This window comes from Trichoplax adhaerens, genomic scaffold (assembly GCF_000150275.1).
Source record: "Trichoplax adhaerens TRIADscaffold_14 genomic scaffold, whole genome shotgun sequence".
Lineage (NCBI taxonomy): Eukaryota > Metazoa > Placozoa > Uniplacotomia > Trichoplacea > Trichoplacidae > Trichoplax > Trichoplax adhaerens.
This window is the reverse complement of record NW_002060956.1, coordinates 1,620,972-1,638,561: the sequence shown is the minus strand read 5'-3', so window position 1 is coordinate 1,638,561 and position 17,590 is coordinate 1,620,972. Positions and strand designations below refer to the sequence as shown.

Sequence of the window (17,590 nt, the reverse complement as noted above, 5' to 3'; positions counted from 1 at the left end):
AAATGTGCAGATCTACCAATAAAACTAGTGACATAGCACAGAGTACAGTATAAAGCGATATATTTCACAGTGTAAAGTAAACAAGTACGCGAAGTATCACGAGCTGTGAGTTCTACTAGTATTATTAATAACTAAAACAATCGTATTCAGTATTATGACAACAGCTGTTACATTTAAACTATCAGTCGCATCTAAATGCATCATTCATCACTTTTATTCGAATTAATATTACCGTCAGTAAATACAATTTACTATGTCGCATAGTGCCGTATCATTAGTTCGTGATTAGTCACCCATCTCATTTCTCTGGCACAGTTGCCTGGAATAACGAAATATCGTACAATTTTTTCGATATATTAAAGTCGAATACAAAATTTTCATTAGTAACATAGCATGGGTGATTTCTAACTTAGAAACTAATTTACATTATAATTCTTGGCTGAATTAGTAGTAGGTCCTCCTTTTGATTAAAATTTTATAGTGTAGCCATTCTTCTTCTGTCCCGTTAATTTTAAATTTATAACTTTCAGTAAACTATATGGTACGGCACTGGCTAAGCACTGCAATTTCCTACTTTTGCACAACCACATCCTATCTTAATTGTAGAAAATGAAATTGGCCCAGAAACAACATTTTCGAATTATTTTATCTACGATACTTCTCGGTTCGTAGCCGAATGTATATAATTATGATTACATATATAAATATATATATATTTATATATTATTTTAGAGCATACAAAGGGAATTCTTATTACAGTTATCGCGAATCTATTGCAGAGTTCGATACTCTTTACTGCATTTTCAGCTTTTTAATAACGTCAATATAGGTTACATATGCTATATATACGCAAAAGATATCTCATAGTAACTTTTATTACATTATTTATCCAAATTTCTCAATTTCAACATCATGATGACTAACCGTACGATGGAATTCTATACCTTATCTGAACTAACAGCTGCGGTAACGATAGTTGCAGAGGTAAGTGTCGTAATTTTATCCAATTAAAGTTATTTTAGATATTTTCTTTAAAAATATCTCGAAATATATTTAGGAGTATAAAAGAGCAGTTGTCATGTTTGATATTGGAATCGGTCCAGATCAATTTAACAAATCGAGGTCCAAATTCGTTGTCAAGTTGACGAAACTTTTCTTTCAAAGCAGCACCAATCCAATTGAAAACTATCAAATAAAGATCGATAAGATAACCGGGCAAAAAGATTCCAATAAAACCATGGTTACTTGGCATGTTAACAACTGGGTCAATATTAGAAGTGATGGTTTAACAGTGGCAGCAGGAGAGCAATTACTTAAAATGGGGCCGGAAGCGGTAGGAAAATTTTTGGGTACACCCTTTGTCGGCAAGGTACGAATATAAAATAGCAAGTAAACCGAACGAACCATCGACCGATGTACCTAAATGTCAATAGTAAATTTTGATGCATCGTGTATTTCATTAGGCGATGCACTATTTGATTGGCCGTCAAATACGTACAGTACATCATATTATAAAGCTAGTGGCTTGATAGATATGGATGGATACGTTTAAATTTAATCTACTTACAGTTATTACTGATAATAATCCCTAATACCATCACATAGATTCTGGGTTAAGGTAGTTACTAAACAAGGCAACTACAAAGTTCAATTTTAAAATATCAAATATGCAGTTGCCGATTTTCGTAACTGATTTAAAACCATTTCGATAAGTAATCATTTAAGAAATCCCTCCCTTTTAATATTTTGCAAATACTAATGCCAACTGTTATGGTCATAACGAAGTCAGCGAGTGAGTTATCCATACTTAGCCTTTATTTAACTCATGATCCTGAATCTGCTGATTATGGATTTGTATATACTACCATACTTTTGCTTTGCCTGCAGAGCCCATAAAAATTACGTTATACTCAAAATACGTACCTTAGTCTATTGATTTCATAAATAATGACATCGTAACACAGAAATAAATTCCAGTTTTGACTGTTTAATAACGCACTCTGCGCATTTAGAGCATCAATCCTCCCTCAAAACGCGCTACCATAACAAATTCATCTGCCGATGAATGATCTGAATTCCTAAATTATGATATTTTAAGCTGTAGTTGTTATCACGATGAAAAATGCGATTCGGTGGTATTTACCAGTGCGTATTTTTTCATCAGTCAACCTTGATCTATCACAGCTGATGCTAAGTTTGTAAAGTACACAATCAGTGCCGCTAGAGTACAGCACAGTACATTATAATTGAGTTCCTCCGCCTCTAGCACAGACTTATCCATTGGCAATTTCTCAATTGTGAATGAATCATGTCCATACTCTGACATTGTACGTACGGATAGTAATTAATAATTAATCAATGAATCATTCACAATTTACAGTTTCCTGTGGCCATCATGATGAATTCACAGCACTGCAAGTAAACGCTCTTTATTTAGCGGTGGACGAGCTTTCAGCACCAAACAATACCGTGCAGCACACGTTTGTACTGTACAAGTGTACAGTGTACAGTATAGTACACTTACAGTACTTACTTTACCGCAGTAACGCTGACTTACTGTACAGTACAGTACAGTACAGTACACTTACAGAGACTTACAGTACAGTGCTCGGTACTTGTATTGTACAGTACTGTAGAAGCGCATACAATAATTGAAGTAATTCTAAAACAGATATATATACGCAATTCCCACCTCCATAAGTTGTTTTCGAATAAATTCTTTTTAAATTTATCGAGTTGGGCCAAAATACCAAGGTAAATGGCCCCCAACAATCTTAATAAGAAAGACATCAAATATTTATAGAGGCTTACTCATGAAACCGATCAATAATGATAAACCTAATTATAATTAGTCAATTCAATCGAAGGAAAATTCAGCTTAGTACTGCCACAAACTCCAAGTACGGTACTGTATCCTATAAAAGTTCTCTACGGAGTAAATGTCTTCGGTTAAATAATCAATAAAATTATATCGGCGATATAAATAACGTTTTAAAACATCAACGTTAGAATAAGCACATGAATGGGGAACTGATCTACAACCTAAGTTCATTTAGTCAATTATAAAGTTCTTGCTGTATTCGGGAATTCATTCAGTAGTACAGCATAAAATTACTAATTACTTTAGTTTCTTCTCTCGAAAAAACTCAAGTTGTTTTACTGCAATCCCTGTAGAATCCCATCAACCTTTACTACTGCAACAGTTAAGTGTAGTAATGGTCGAATTGGAAATGTCGTTATGAATTGGTGATGACTGAATCATGAATGTTTAGATTACAATACACGTAAATCGGTAGTACCACAGTACGGTAGTTGGTATCACGTAATGTGTTTCACTGTGATATACTGAATTCGTACTTTTACTCTACATTGTAACATGGACTAGTAGAAGAAAACCTTCTTCTACTAGTCCATAACTGTACTGCAGTTGAAAAAGTCTTTTAACAAAATTAAAAGTGTATCGTTCATCATTTGATGTAATGCAGATTGCTGCAGTTTCGAAACGTTTACCGCACTGTATATATGTATCAATGATCAATAAGTCTGACATCGATTTTGCTGTACAATTGCATACAATGTAAACATCATATGAACTGCTAGTTAGTTGATAAGTGATCATGTGTTTACGTTATTATTATTAAAAGCATTCATATTCGTATTTAGCAGGACCATTTCTTTGACATTTTCATCTTTACCTTTCATAGGTTTTAACAGTATTCTCAAACATAGAAGCAAAAGCAAATAGCGGTAGCAGATTATGGACGATAGTTTTGTTAACAATGCTGGCCCTTGGAACTTTAATGAGTATTATAGCGGTCATTTATTACTTGGTTAGTAAAGTTAATTTGCTATTTATTATCTTAAGTCAATATTTCATCACAGAGTATTTCTTTCAGAAAATTTATGTAATAAAAATTTACGTTTACGTCTTACGTTTCAGCTAAGAACTGAAGAGACCAGTGCTACCATGACAGGCAACGGCGAAGCTGAAAAAGTAGAATATGGTACTTATAATAATGGTCTATCTTGTAAAGAAGACGAAGATAACGATAGTGTGTATGAAAACTTGGAATTACACATTAGAAAGGAAACGTGCTCTTAAGTAGTAACGTATAATTATGTATACCATTTCTAATTACTACAATCATCGTTCCGATTGATCAAATACTAGTGTTAAGATTTAAGGGTTATGCGTAGTAGGTAACTAGTAGAATTGCGCTGCGCTCCTTGATCCATTTGTAGTACAGTAGATTAAGCTGTGCGGTATTGGCACAAATCACACTTTTTAGAAATCGTGAGCAAAGGTTCACTCCGAGCTTCCTTCAGCCTGAATTCAAGATTTCACTTCTTATTAACACTAATTGTTGTAGCGGGTGAATTGTGCAAGTATTATCAATTAATTTAAATAATCAGAAAACAAATTAAGTTGCCTTAGATTTGCTAAATAAATAATATAATATCCATAATAAATGCAGCGTAGTATGTTATTGTGTGAGATTAATTTCTTTTTTCATATGCTGTAAACAAAACAATAGGTCTTTACATATCGCTATACTTGCAAACTATAGCAGGAAGGTGCTTTGGACTTCGTACCTTAATAGCTTACGATGAAAAGCAAGCATAAAATACCTTTCAAGTTTTCGGTTTCGTACCGCACAACAGCTATCGTATAGTATTCACTTCGGCATTGAATCTGTACTGAGTCCTTATAGTTTAAACTTGATACCATAGAGGTTTACCTCTAAATTTGCTACAAAATAACGTCGCATCTATTTTAACTTAGCGGATCCTATCCAAAATAAAAGACATTCATTAAAACTACAATTAGACCATTATGAACTGTCATATTATAATTTTTCGGTCATAATTTTAATGACATGTTTAGGGTATAATTAACTGCAATAATGACTGATGAATTAAAATCCTCGATTTTCCCTTCACTTAATTTAAATGAGGCCTTTGGTAGCTCGATACAGTTGAGTATTCGTATCGTAATGCATAGCAAAAATTAATAAACATAGCTACAAGTGTCGCGTATAACTGATTGTTTTGATTTACCGTAGCCTACTAATAACGGGTTTCAAATTTTTCATGACTGTATTTCCTTATGTCAGTCTAATAAAATGATATGGTAACTGGCAACCCTAAATAAAATAAATAAATGAAATTCAATTAATTAAATAAACATCAGCAACCGTCATAGGTCATGCAAGGTGTAAGATATCGCACGGAAATGCACGCTATACATTACATTGATGATATATTACGCAACTTAATTCAAGTACTGCTGTACAGTATATTAATGATATATAATATTATCATTATCATTTTGTACTTGAAGTGAACGGCAATGTATCAAAGTACAGTATAATGCACCGGAAAGGCTCCGATTCGGAATGAAGTTCAATACCGACATTACTGGTTACAGGCACTATGGTAAGGTTTAAGGTTTAAACCGTAGAAGATAAAAAGCATATTGCAATGAAACTTTCAGGGCAGAGTCAGACTGCAAAATTTGCGTTTGACAGAACACTTCCGTTTGGTATACAAGTAAGCTAAAAGGAGGGATTACTTCTCTCTTACTGTACTCTACCAGACCAATTAATTTTTCATTTCATTTTAGCCGTAAGCTGCTAATGTCATTTTAAATGCGCAGAGTACAGAACGGCTGCTGGGCTGAATGGCGCATGACGAGAGTCGCACAGTTTGACAGTGCTGTAGTGTACAGTATAGTACAGTACAGTAGAGTACAGAGTATAGTACCGAAGGTTTGTGCGCTCCCATTTTTTGAGTTTCGCCACGAACGCGAAAGCGCTAAAAATCGATGTCCATTTTATCGACGTATCTTCATCAACTACTTCAGTGATCACAGCTTTCATTGGTTATTGAAATTCCTTTTAAGTTAAGTAAAATTATTAACGATGTAATAGGGATGCAATGAATTTTTCACTTCCCCAAAAATCATATTATCTGTCAATCAAATTCAAAATTCATTTTTCAATATGCTGAATTGCTGATACTGTAGTTATCGTTTCAACGCTTCGACATTTCGACTGCAAGCTGGAATGATATGTACTGTACCAAGTCTGACACGTGCTGTCAATTTATCCAATCATATGGACGCATTCCCATGATCTCCTAGGCACATGATCCTGTATAAAAGTAGTGACTCAAGAAATTGCTATATAAGAATCTCCAACACGCCTTCAAGAAAGATAAAACTCCAATTCTGATTGCCTGGCTGGTTGGTACAGTACCTGACAGAGTAGAGTACTGCGCCACATTTAGAGTACAAACAGTACAGTATAGTGCTACTGTTCCTGTGGGCTCCTAGCGCACCATACAAAAACTACATATCTGCAAGAGTCGAGTTTTATTTGCTGGCAAAGTTACAGGATTGACTGAATATTTGATTAGGTATTTATTATTTACGTCCGAAATCTGAACACATAACAATCGCATCAGTTGTTGCCTCACAACGGTATCGTACCGTATTGGAGCCTACTTGAAGGTGCAATTGTACGGATACACGCAAGACTGAAAGGAAAGTGCGTCATTCGGATCTTACACGACTGACAATACTGTACTTAACCGTTCGTCCTCAACTTGAGTCTCCATTTTTTGGAAAGATTTGTTTGGTGTGAGTTGGTTTCTTTTTACACTAAGATCCCTTCCGCTATGCATTCTGAGGTTAGATTCGTAAATTGTAATAAAACTTCATGAATTGATCTCACCGCCTAATCATTGAATGATGATACCATGGTACATTTGACTATTTGGTTATGTCTGTATTTTTTCACTGCAACGAAATGCTGAAATTCACAGTAGTTTACAAAACCTGCAGACTTTTTTATCTTTAGCCAGTGATTGGTTGGAGAGACTTGTTTAGTGCTAGCTATTTCCACAGTCTCGTAGATCACGTAACAGTTTGAAATGATAGTCCGCACAAGTTTAGAGCATTAAATGCTTTATTCAAGGGCTTAGTTTCCTTCAATGATTCAGAAATGAACGGTATGCTGTTGAAATGGATACAAATGTTTTGGACTCGATGCGCTTGCGACATTAGAAAGTATTGTATTTACAATGACTGTATATGGACTGTTCATTTTCTCATGGACGTCCTGTAAAAATTTTTTGTGACATTGTTAAAAGCCTATTCTTGTGTTAGATATCCAAAATGAAGCCAGAAATAACTGTAGGCGCGATCTAATTTGTTTTCTTCTTTGCACTTGTCACTTCATTCTTAGAGTTTTGAAAGTCGAGACAGCAATGAAAGCCCTTTTCAAAGAGCGCTAAAATTGATTTCTCCCATAGGAGATGGAAGAATTGCAGGTAGGTACCCAGAATAAAAAGTAATATCAACTGCTGCATATTGCAGTACATCACACGGTGGAACTGCGAATTGAGTTTGACGCATATATCTAATGAAACCTCTTTTGAAATTCTCATTTCTAACAACTTCATCTCTTATTGTTTCCGTCCATTTAATATTTTCCGGTATGAACAAAATAGCTGCGAATTCTGCACATTCTGTGCATTCAAGTGATTTCCTGAGAATTGACAGCAATGGAAGTCACTCGACCAGTAATAATAACCATCAAACTCAACAACTTACTCTTCATCCCTGGCTTAATCAGCATAATGTGGAACCAATGATCGAAGGAGCATGGCCTTCGCACAAAGTATAAAAGTTATTAATGAAATATTTTTAATAAATTTTTTCATCTTTTTTTAAACGCTTTGAAAATGTCTGGTATTTATTGGCCTTATTTTTCACTTCAGTTATCACGTCGAGTATAGTATATATATATATATATATGTCCATGTACTTGTCCATATATATATATACAAATATAAATACCGGTACTACAAATTTGTTCATATGCTTTTTATCAAAACTTCTCTTTTGATTATAATTTAATATATTTAATTTCAGCTTCAAAGAAATTTAAGTTTCACTTCAACTGACTTGGTTAACTATCAGAATGGATTTGGCAGTACTGAAAATAATATTCTCGAATTTCACCGTGAGTATTCATTTCTGTAAAGTATGAAAACTCGGTCAATATAAATTCCATCACGAAAATTCGACCTTGTTAATTAAAGTATTTATAAAAAATTTTTCCTAACTGCTTTATTCCTTCCTTATACAATTTATGACAGCCACTGGTGGCTGGAGTTCAGCTATTACCCGTGGCTTTTGCAGTGAATCCTCACCGAAGTTACGAGATGATCCTTCAAGGCAAGGTGGCAAAGGATTAGCGCGTAAGAATGAACTTAATTAATTAATTTTATAAACGTAGAGTCTAGTCAAGATTTAGCAATTATCCTCGGTGCACTTGTACCATATTAGGAAATGATTCAAAGTTTTAATATACTGTAAAAATTGTCAACCCTACCAAATTTTGTTACTTTACACTATATTTTTATGCATACATGCCATGCATTAATGTATAAATCAATATATCGTCGCCAAGTACAATGAAAGATATTGTGTTTTTAATTAGTAAGAGTACCCATGATTAGCAGTCGTGGTTGATCTAATGCTATACAACGTAATCTTTTTAGAATCATGCGACCCTAAGATCACTTGGCACGGTAGTTTACCTAGAAAAATTCTTATCGAGCCAGAATACTCCGTTAAGGTTTTCATTGGTGGGGTGCCCTGGGATATTACAGAAGGTGTGCAAAGACTGATTTAATTTACGCTTAATAGTAGTTATCAGACAACAAAACTGCAGGTTTCTCTGCTTGAAACCTTAAATTAAGGTGTTGATGATTACCGCTTAAAAAAAATTTTGTGTCCCTTGAGTGGTATAGTCCATTGTTTAAAAGTTCAAATTGTCTATGATCCATTTCCTTTCAAGAAATATTGCTCTTAACCTTATTACTTTATTAAAATAGTTGAATTGTTGGCCTCGTTTGGAACCTACGGTAATGTTACAGTCGAATGGCCGGGCAAAGATTGCGACCATTCCAAACATCCTCCGAAAGGTTTATATTTTTAGACTCTCATGACATGATTTACAAGGTGAAAGTATCTAAAAAATTAATAATCGCGCATTTGACTGAACTTAGGGTATGTCTACCTGATTTTTAACTCGAGCGAGTCTGTTAAGAAGTTACTTCAAAACTGCTCGCGCTCAGATGATAAATATTATCAACTGGTATCCAGTAGACAACGAAAAAGCAAAGAAGTGCAAGTAATCCCTTGGGCATTGAATGATAGCAATGCATTAAGAATAGCAAGTTCCCGACTGGATATAGATAAAACGATATTTGTCGGTGGATTACATGGCATGTTGAATGCAGGTAACTTCTTAACTTTATCTGCCCTACATGTAGAATCGCATAAAAATAGATCCCTGCTTGCTGTGGGGAACCTCTTCCCACTATTGGTTAACTCAATATATATTACAAAGTGAACTTCGAATAGCAATATCCAAGGCTGGCAAACCTTTAATTTTTTATTTTCTTACAGACGGTCTTATGCACATCATGGATGATCTGTTTGGCGGAGTTGTCTATGCTGGCATAGATACTGACCAATATAAATACCCAATAGGTGGTAGCTTTAAAAAACAAAAAATTAAATCAAAATGTTAATTTATACCGCTGCAATAATTACGAAATATTAATGATTTTAGGTTCTGGTCGGGTGATCTTCAGTAATCGTAAATCCTACATCAAAGCCGTAAATGCTGCTTTTGTAGAAATACGAACTAAAAAGTTTAAAAAACGGGTATGTACGGTACTTTTAACCTAATAACGATCACTAGGAACGTTTATTTTGAAACCTTATGATGTATTTCTTGAAGTGATTTAATGCTCTATGTATGTAGATACAACTGGATCCTTATTTGCGAGATGCTATGTGCACTCAATGTCATAAAGCCCCAGGCCCATACTTTTGCCGCGATAGTTTATGTTGGGCATATTATTGCAAAACGTGCTGGAATTTGCGACATAGGCCAGCGTCATTAGCCGACCATAGAGCTATGAAACGGACAAGTAATAAGACTAAATCAAGGCCTATACCCAGATAAAAAGGAAAGCCTGTTGATGTCGTAAAGAGACATTTATTATTAAAGTACTTTGCCCGCTTTGCTTGCGTAATGTTAAGGCAAACGGATGTAGTGAAATTTAGTTTTAGCATGTACTCTTCGATGTATGTCGAGTATTGTATCGTGTCGTAGATACTGACTTACATGGCTATTCGCATCTCATAGTTTGCTATTAATTTTCTTGGGAGTTTTTGATCTAATCTTGGTCATCCGGCTAAATGTAGCTAGTAGAAGTGACTATAGTTTTTATATATTGCAAAGTTTATTTGTAATAAATTTTATTCAGGTTGCTGTTTATTACCTATTATAATACATTAGCTTTATAACGCTATACGTGTTTTTATGTATCAGGTTTACGTTTTAGATTAATTATTCGTTGGTACATAACTTTTATAGTGCAGGGTTAAATTACTATTAATCTTTATTAGTCTTGAGTTTAAGAATTTGTGTAACATGATAAATATTAATCAATTCTTTACAATAAATGATTAAATTATGATGGCGATTCTTTATTCGAATATCAATAATAAGAATCGGCGACGAAGCGTGACAGCAAGTACGATACCACAATGCACATTAGATTAAGAGGATTTCCCTACAAATCACATTAAAATCAAGGTTTAATTTTACGTTAATATTTAGCGAGTTTGTGCTTACATACAGTATAAATAGCTTACATAAAATTTAGATGCGGAGTGAGCAGCGGAAATGTCAGTTGCTCAAGACTAGTTATAAATTACCTGATAAATACTCGTCTCTGCACCGTCAGTTACATTTCTCGGATTTAGTGGACACTCAGAATTAAATTGCAAACTATCCGATGTGGATACCTCTTGAGCAATCCTGCATTACAAGGGCAAGTAATTAAATTATAGGCCGAGATTACCAATCAGCAGAACTACATGTAGCACCGTAACATGCTGTGGTTACTGCAATTAATTAATGAGTTATACTCCTTTAGTAGTGAAAATTGCTACTCTGCACTGCGCCGTAAAAAGTTAACAATAACTCCATGTTTTCATAGTAACGATACACTAGCACTACATATTAAAATATATAAAGATCATTTGTACTTAACTTTATTATGATATCAGCTTAAATTGAATACTCAATACGCTAAATTTGTAAGCTCGTAAGCCATTCAAGTTTGTAAAATAAACTTTCTCAAAAAATTTAACATTGTCATTGTACCTTATTTTTCTTGCAACGTCCGAAGTCAGCATTGTAGAACCAAACAATCTAAGGAACCATGACTTTAACACGCCATCTTTTCGAGATCCTAAAATTTTTAAATTGCAATGAGAGTGCATAGCATTGATACAGAATAAATATAATGTAATGTACGGGACATCTAAACTAGTGGTGAGCTATTAGTTGCTCATAAGATGAAATGTATACCTGTGTAATATTATATAAACAGTAGTAAATACCGTACTTTGTTAATTAATTCAAAGCGACAGTAGTTTTATCAAGCTTACAGTTAATCTCAAATTGCGAATGGCTATAACCGCCTAATCAAGCTCTACTAAATAGCTACGTTAAAAAATAAAAATAAAACTGCAGTATAAAGCCGTAGTGAATGTACGCATCTACGTTTGTTTCTGATAATACTTGCATCAGCGTAAGAGATAAATCTAAATTTTGTTTTCTCTCAATATGCTACTTCCGTAGACTATTATATGGCTGATTACTACAGCATTACGGTACTACCATTTATAAACAGTAACAGTGCAGGATATTAAGATTTACTTACCAGTATCTACTATTCGTAGTTCCCATAAGCCGTAGGGACTTTCACCCCAGCATCTAACAGTTGAAAACTCCCAATTATTAAATCCTTCCCTGGAACTGTATCAAAATCAATGTAATGAAAATTTCTATTAATCCGTAATCAGGTAACAAGTAAATGGCGCAGAATGTATCATAATATTTGACGTTGAATTTTATTAAAATCAAGAATGAGTTTACTGTACGAACTTATCAGTAGTCCTAGAACTTGCAAGTTTCGCTTCGATCCCGCTCGGACATCGTATATAAATCTCTATGTTACCTCTAAACGAGTGTTCTAAATGAACCTAGAAGAATCAGCATAGAACAATTTACAATACGTTAGGAAACTATTGAGGAAGTCTACCTGATTATTGTAGTTAGGAGAGACTATTTTTCCATTGACATATTTTTCACTTACAGACACAACAACGTGCTCAAGGGTATACACTAGGCCCGTAAAATTAACATTAACACTGGAAGTATGGGTGTTATTAATTAGTACGTGGCCCGAATCTCCTATATAATTATCGGATTGCCATTGTTGAGAAGGAGGAAGATTTTCCCAAGTCTATAATTACAATATATAACGGAAGTATAGCTATGTTAATCAATTCATGCTTTGGAGTTTGACCACAAAACAGGAAAGAGCAGCAAGCAACATTCAAGAGTAAGCGTAAATCTTCAGCTACGTCCAGATTTAAAATTTATCGTTAATTCAACCACAGATGATGTGCATTCATATTGTAAAACTATAAAATTAGAATAAAGAACATAAGGACTACCGCAGCTAGTTTTACAGCATTCCATGCGCTGATTAAGCCAAATCCGAAGAGAGGGTGGTGATGGAAACCTGCCGTATTTGTCATCCAGCGATTATCATTAGCTCGAATCTGTAAACAGCAAAAGCGTCAAAAGTGTAATAAGACTTGAATGATTTCAATTAACAAGAGTTTCATAGTATTTTTCTTATATTTTATAACACCTTAACAGACGACAGTGCAATTATATATTGGACATCCCTCCATGTCAGGCAAAAACTTTTAATAAATAACAGTCGAGGCTTAGTATTTAGAAGTTTACTGGCATTTTTTATCGAATTACAAGTAATCAATCATTCTATAATACACTTAAACGCACTTTGTTGACAACATCAGTGCTACTATCCCAGCGGCCATTGGAGCCGCCGCCGAAGTACCGGTAAATGACCTTGTGCAGCCAGAATTCCTATCGCTTTTCCAATCAGTTGTTGTCTATAATTAATGAAAATCATCAGAATTAAATTATTAGAATTAAACGGCAAATACGGCATGAATTCGATTCACCCTAGACGAATATTTACTTATTACATAAAAATTAGTATAATATCATTGATAATTTCTTACAATACTTGCTGAACCGGAGCTACCACCAAAAGCAACGGCATGCATCGCTGAGCAAGGCTCTGAATAAGGAGTTGGACTTAAATTTTCAGTAACTGCACCTAATATTAAATAATGAATAGCAAATATAAAATCTGTGGGTAATGAATATTTTTAGCATACGCACTCTTACCAATTGTCAACGTGTATACTGAGTTGGCAAACCCATCGTAATTACAATCGTCCAGAGTGCCACCATTACCAGCAGCAACCACAAAAATGTTGCCTAACTTTTTCCTCCCATTCGTAACTCCAGCCAATATTGCTTTCTGTAATATTTCGGTAAATCAACAGTAGAGTTTAATTAAAGAAACGATTTCGCAACCATATTTACTGCTATAAAAGGCAGTGGTAAAATTAAAATATAAAATAGAGTAACACTTTTGTAAGTTCTCGAGGTCCATCAACAGTTTTGCCATCATCCAATGGTCCCCAACTTTGTCAATATCATAAGTATAAATTTCATATAATCACCGTCAAATTATTTTGGCCAATATTAGTATGCATACGTAAATGATGATCGCGATACAGTATCTATGAATTGAAAATAGCACCTGTGTGCCATGGCCAGTGCAAGACTACTTGTGCAGTTAATAAAGAATGCATTAAAAAAATTCTGTTAACCTGCAACTGTAGATATCATTGGTTTGTGATTTAGTGCTGAAAGCGGCGGATTCTTTTGCATCGGTAGTGGTCGTATCTAGTAAACGTATAGCTAAGAGATTGCCGAAAAGAAGCCAGATTAATAACTTGTTTAAAATATTTACTTTTGTTGTAAAAAAGAGAGCTTAAACATCGCATGCACACTTGTGCAAGATCTGCAATACTAAGGACTATCTTTACAAAATACAAGCTATACAAGAAATAAAGATTGTAATTTATTCCATTACTTAAACTGCAATAGCAAAGTCATTGTGGAGAGATAGAACAAATACTCGTAGTTGCAATTGGTAGCAAAGCTAAATAGCCTGATTTCGAAACTTTATGATATAACTAGCTATTGATTTGAATTTGTAGTAGTATAACGCATATAGATGCCGAAATTTAATGCACCTGAAAATTTTGATCCATAAGCTACCCCCACACCACAGTATTGATTGGTTACTGCTGAAGCAACACCAGCACATCTACAATGAGATTTTATCATTGAAGATTATGGTAGAAAAAGCCTTACGATTGCATTAAAAATGCGTATAAAAATCTAAGGATAATCTGCAGTGATTAACAACTAATTTACTTTACTCAGTACCTAGTACCATGGTAATTAGTCTGTGGATATGCAAATGCAGGTACCGGATCGTCATCATTATCGATTACGTCCCAGCTCCCTTTTGGCTCCTATTAGTTTACCATCAGAATTTTTATCAATAGATGAAAGTAGCAGTATATTCACAATATAGTTTGCAACTGACTGCTTCATAATTTTGGCTACATGTTGTCCTAGCAAGACTACAATTATAACTGGATCGTAGGAAATGCAATGCTACACTACAGACCTAATTTATCAACAAAGTTAAAAACACTTTTAAATCTAATCCCATTTATAATAAATACTATCAACTTCGCGACAAGAGTTATAGTAACTATTTGTTAAGATCGAATTTAAGGCATTAAATTACACAAATGTTGTATTAATTCAGTCACAGGCATCCATCAGCTAAATCTAATAATGGACGCTAAGTATTCTATTACGACCATAACGCATATTTTGATAAGGTAAGCAGTCATGCTCACTAATTGCAGCAGTATGCAAAATTCCACTTACATAATTATCTACTAGATCTTCATTTTTCCATTGAACACCTACGCCCATCAGAGTAGAAGGTAAATCGTTATTTCAACAAACAGTTGACAATGAATAAACAAAGTATTGCATAATTAACACAAAACCAGCACAAAAATATAGCGGTAAACTAGATTTGATGATTTAAAATCATTATCTGCAATCGGTAGGTGGATAACGGTCCCGCTCAAGAGACTGTTACTGTTCCAGGAAATTGCACTTTATAGTTTGTTTCTTAAATCAAGCTACTGCATTAACGATCATAGAAAAGTTCATTGTGGGATTCTACTTATATCTATGATTATAAAGCTAATCATTACAATTGCTTTCTCAAAAAGTACTATAAATGTACTATAAATTGTACACTGTAAATGTTGGTAAGGTGCTGTGCCTCACTGTTCATAACGAAATTTTAAGAAAAACCTGTTCAACATAAACAATTATTATACGAAATGTTGTAATCGAAGCTAATGTGCTGAACGAGGTTACATTCTCCATTCAATAATAATGAAGTTTATAGTCTAGAGTTTTCCAGGAGATTTCACTATCTTATAGTAATGAGCTATGTAATGTAATTTAACTCCACTCAGGGTACATGAATAAAGATCACCGAGCCCTGGTGCTTCAAGCTTACCATCATCTATGATAGCGACGACGACATCCTTCCCGGTAATATTATGATTCCAAACATTTGTCACGTTAATATCATGATTTGGATCTCTTAAGTTATGCTATGATCAAAGGAAAGTTGTTAGTAATAAAGAAATAATCTCACAGAATGTAAATCCATGCAGTTGTAAGATTGAGAAGAGATTAAATATAGGAATAAAATATTTGCAATGAAAACTTGTGTTATACTACAGTATGTCTCGTATTGATCCCAAAGCATTCTTTGGGCCGAGTCTCCCAATCATAGAAGGACTACAGGTAAGAGAGTACAGTTTGAAATCAACAGTACTCCAGGTAAAAGCGCACTATTGTAAACTAAACTACTTACTCTATTTCTGAACTATATCGCGCTTAAATAAAATGCGGTAACTTGTTTAGCAGCATTATGGAAGTACGAGTGCTACACTCAATAAGACGTAAAAACTAGATGAGGGTTAAAGGTAAAATTTTTCCTCTATCATTTCCCAATGATGTCAATAAGATAAAGTAGTAGATTCTCTTCAAGAAAAAAAGTCAGATTAATGTAAAACTTTCTTATCGAATTGATTGGAATACTGTGCAGTCTCATTAACGAAAGAGAGAGATGATTCGCACCGGATGCCATCTAACTGAAAGTAACATTCTTTAATTTTATAGTAAAGGATAGAAAAGATCATGCCCTTACCAGATGCCATTGATCAGGATAAAATGGATCAGGAAAGTTTATAGGGCTTTCAACTTGTCGTTTATGTCTAACTAGATTCTCTTGTAGCTGATGCCATTGAATGAAAGGATGATTCTGTAACTTCTGATTGAGCTGCAATACACTATGGCCAGCATGAGAATCCACTGATGAATAGTATAGATAGTAGTTAGCTAATTCTCCAATACGACCGTAGAGTTTCAACGAATATTGGCTGGCAATATCGATGGCTACTTTGTCTAGATACTCTACTGAAGTAGCTTTGATTCTATTGCTGTCTTCTTTCAACTGAACAGCCCACCATTGAACATTCGACTCTTTACTCAACGATGCGATTGGCCAAGAAGATAATAAGACCAAAACAACGATCTGTCGTAGCAAAAGCATAATTATTTTGTGTTGTACCCAGATCGTATTATTGAAAATAAAATGAAAGGGAAATCTAAATTATTTTGTCGATTGACTGATTGACGTCCACTAGTAACTTCCTCGTCAAGAACAACAACAATCCAGGAAATAGCCAGTAAAAATGGATGATTTAATTGGACTGGATAACATCCAACGTGGTCGAAATTGCTAAATTAAGCACTACACAGAAGCGATACAGTCATCCAAATATATCAACAGCTTCCTAATTTATATAGACTAGTTTACAAAACCAAATCTCTCTCTTGACTAGGCAAATAAACCAACGAGGATGTCGAAACGATCCAACTTGGTACAAGCAGCAATGCAGTTTCAATGGAAATCAATCAATGAAATAATATTCTACACTACGTAAGTCATCGCATCCGATGTTTTGGTAAATCAATGATAGACTAGTTAAGATCGTAAAATCGATCCAGGATAACTATCATGCAGTCAAACCAGGCCAACTTTAGTGCTATCCTGCTACAATACTCTAAACACTGTTCTCAGTAGGTTCTGTTGAGATTTTCCCTTCCAAGTCTCTTGTTATAGACATCGAAATCGAGAAAGAAGAAACTGCTACTGGCGAGCGTAGTAGCGGCTAGTATAAATGAATTATCAAGAACTGGGACGAAGACGACGACGCTTAGAGGAGTGCAACGCAGACAGCCATCCTGACTATAGTTATTTCTATAGACGCTTCAACTTGGCAATGTTGGAGCTGGAAAAATCAGTGCTGATACAATACCTAGCCAGTAGATCATCGATTACTATAGGATACAATATAGAAATGGTA

The 17,590-nt window shown here is 34.5% G+C and overlaps 3 protein-coding genes across 3 annotated transcripts; 2 read left to right on the top strand and 1 right to left on the bottom strand.

Moving 5' to 3' along the window:
* Positions 1-915: 915 nt before the first annotated feature.
* TRIADDRAFT_60297 (uncharacterized protein) lies at positions 916-4,102 on the top strand (the record flags this gene model as incomplete). The annotated part of the gene is made up of 4 exons (XM_002116286.1): positions 916-984; positions 1,058-1,369; positions 3,705-3,830; positions 3,941-4,102. 4 exons carry the CDS (start codon positions 916-918, stop codon positions 4,100-4,102), a joined length of 669 nt encoding a protein of 222 aa, XP_002116322.1.
* Positions 4,103-8,543: 4,441 nt separating this feature from the next.
* TRIADDRAFT_30543 (uncharacterized protein) lies at positions 8,544-10,046 on the top strand (the record flags this gene model as incomplete). Its single annotated transcript, XM_002116285.1, has 6 exons — positions 8,544-8,682; positions 8,905-8,994; positions 9,079-9,312; positions 9,482-9,568; positions 9,648-9,742; positions 9,843-10,046. 6 exons carry the CDS (start codon positions 8,544-8,546, stop codon positions 10,044-10,046), a joined length of 849 nt encoding a protein of 282 aa, XP_002116321.1.
* A 538-nt stretch (positions 10,047-10,584) lies between these two features.
* TRIADDRAFT_60295 (uncharacterized protein) lies at positions 10,585-16,773 on the bottom strand (the record flags this gene model as incomplete). The annotated part of the gene is made up of 19 exons (XM_002116185.1): positions 10,585-10,659; positions 10,805-10,907; positions 11,256-11,343; positions 11,818-11,912; positions 12,042-12,139; positions 12,199-12,402; positions 12,617-12,724; positions 12,817-12,871; positions 12,972-13,084; positions 13,217-13,314; positions 13,386-13,521; positions 13,634-13,688; positions 13,877-13,967; positions 14,306-14,379; positions 14,502-14,590; positions 14,665-14,748; positions 15,018-15,055; positions 15,670-15,766; positions 16,369-16,773. The coding sequence occupies 19 exons, from the start codon at positions 16,771-16,773 to the stop codon at positions 10,585-10,587; spliced, it is 2,106 nt and encodes a 701-aa protein (XP_002116221.1).
* Between the last annotated feature and the right edge of the window lie 817 nt (positions 16,774-17,590).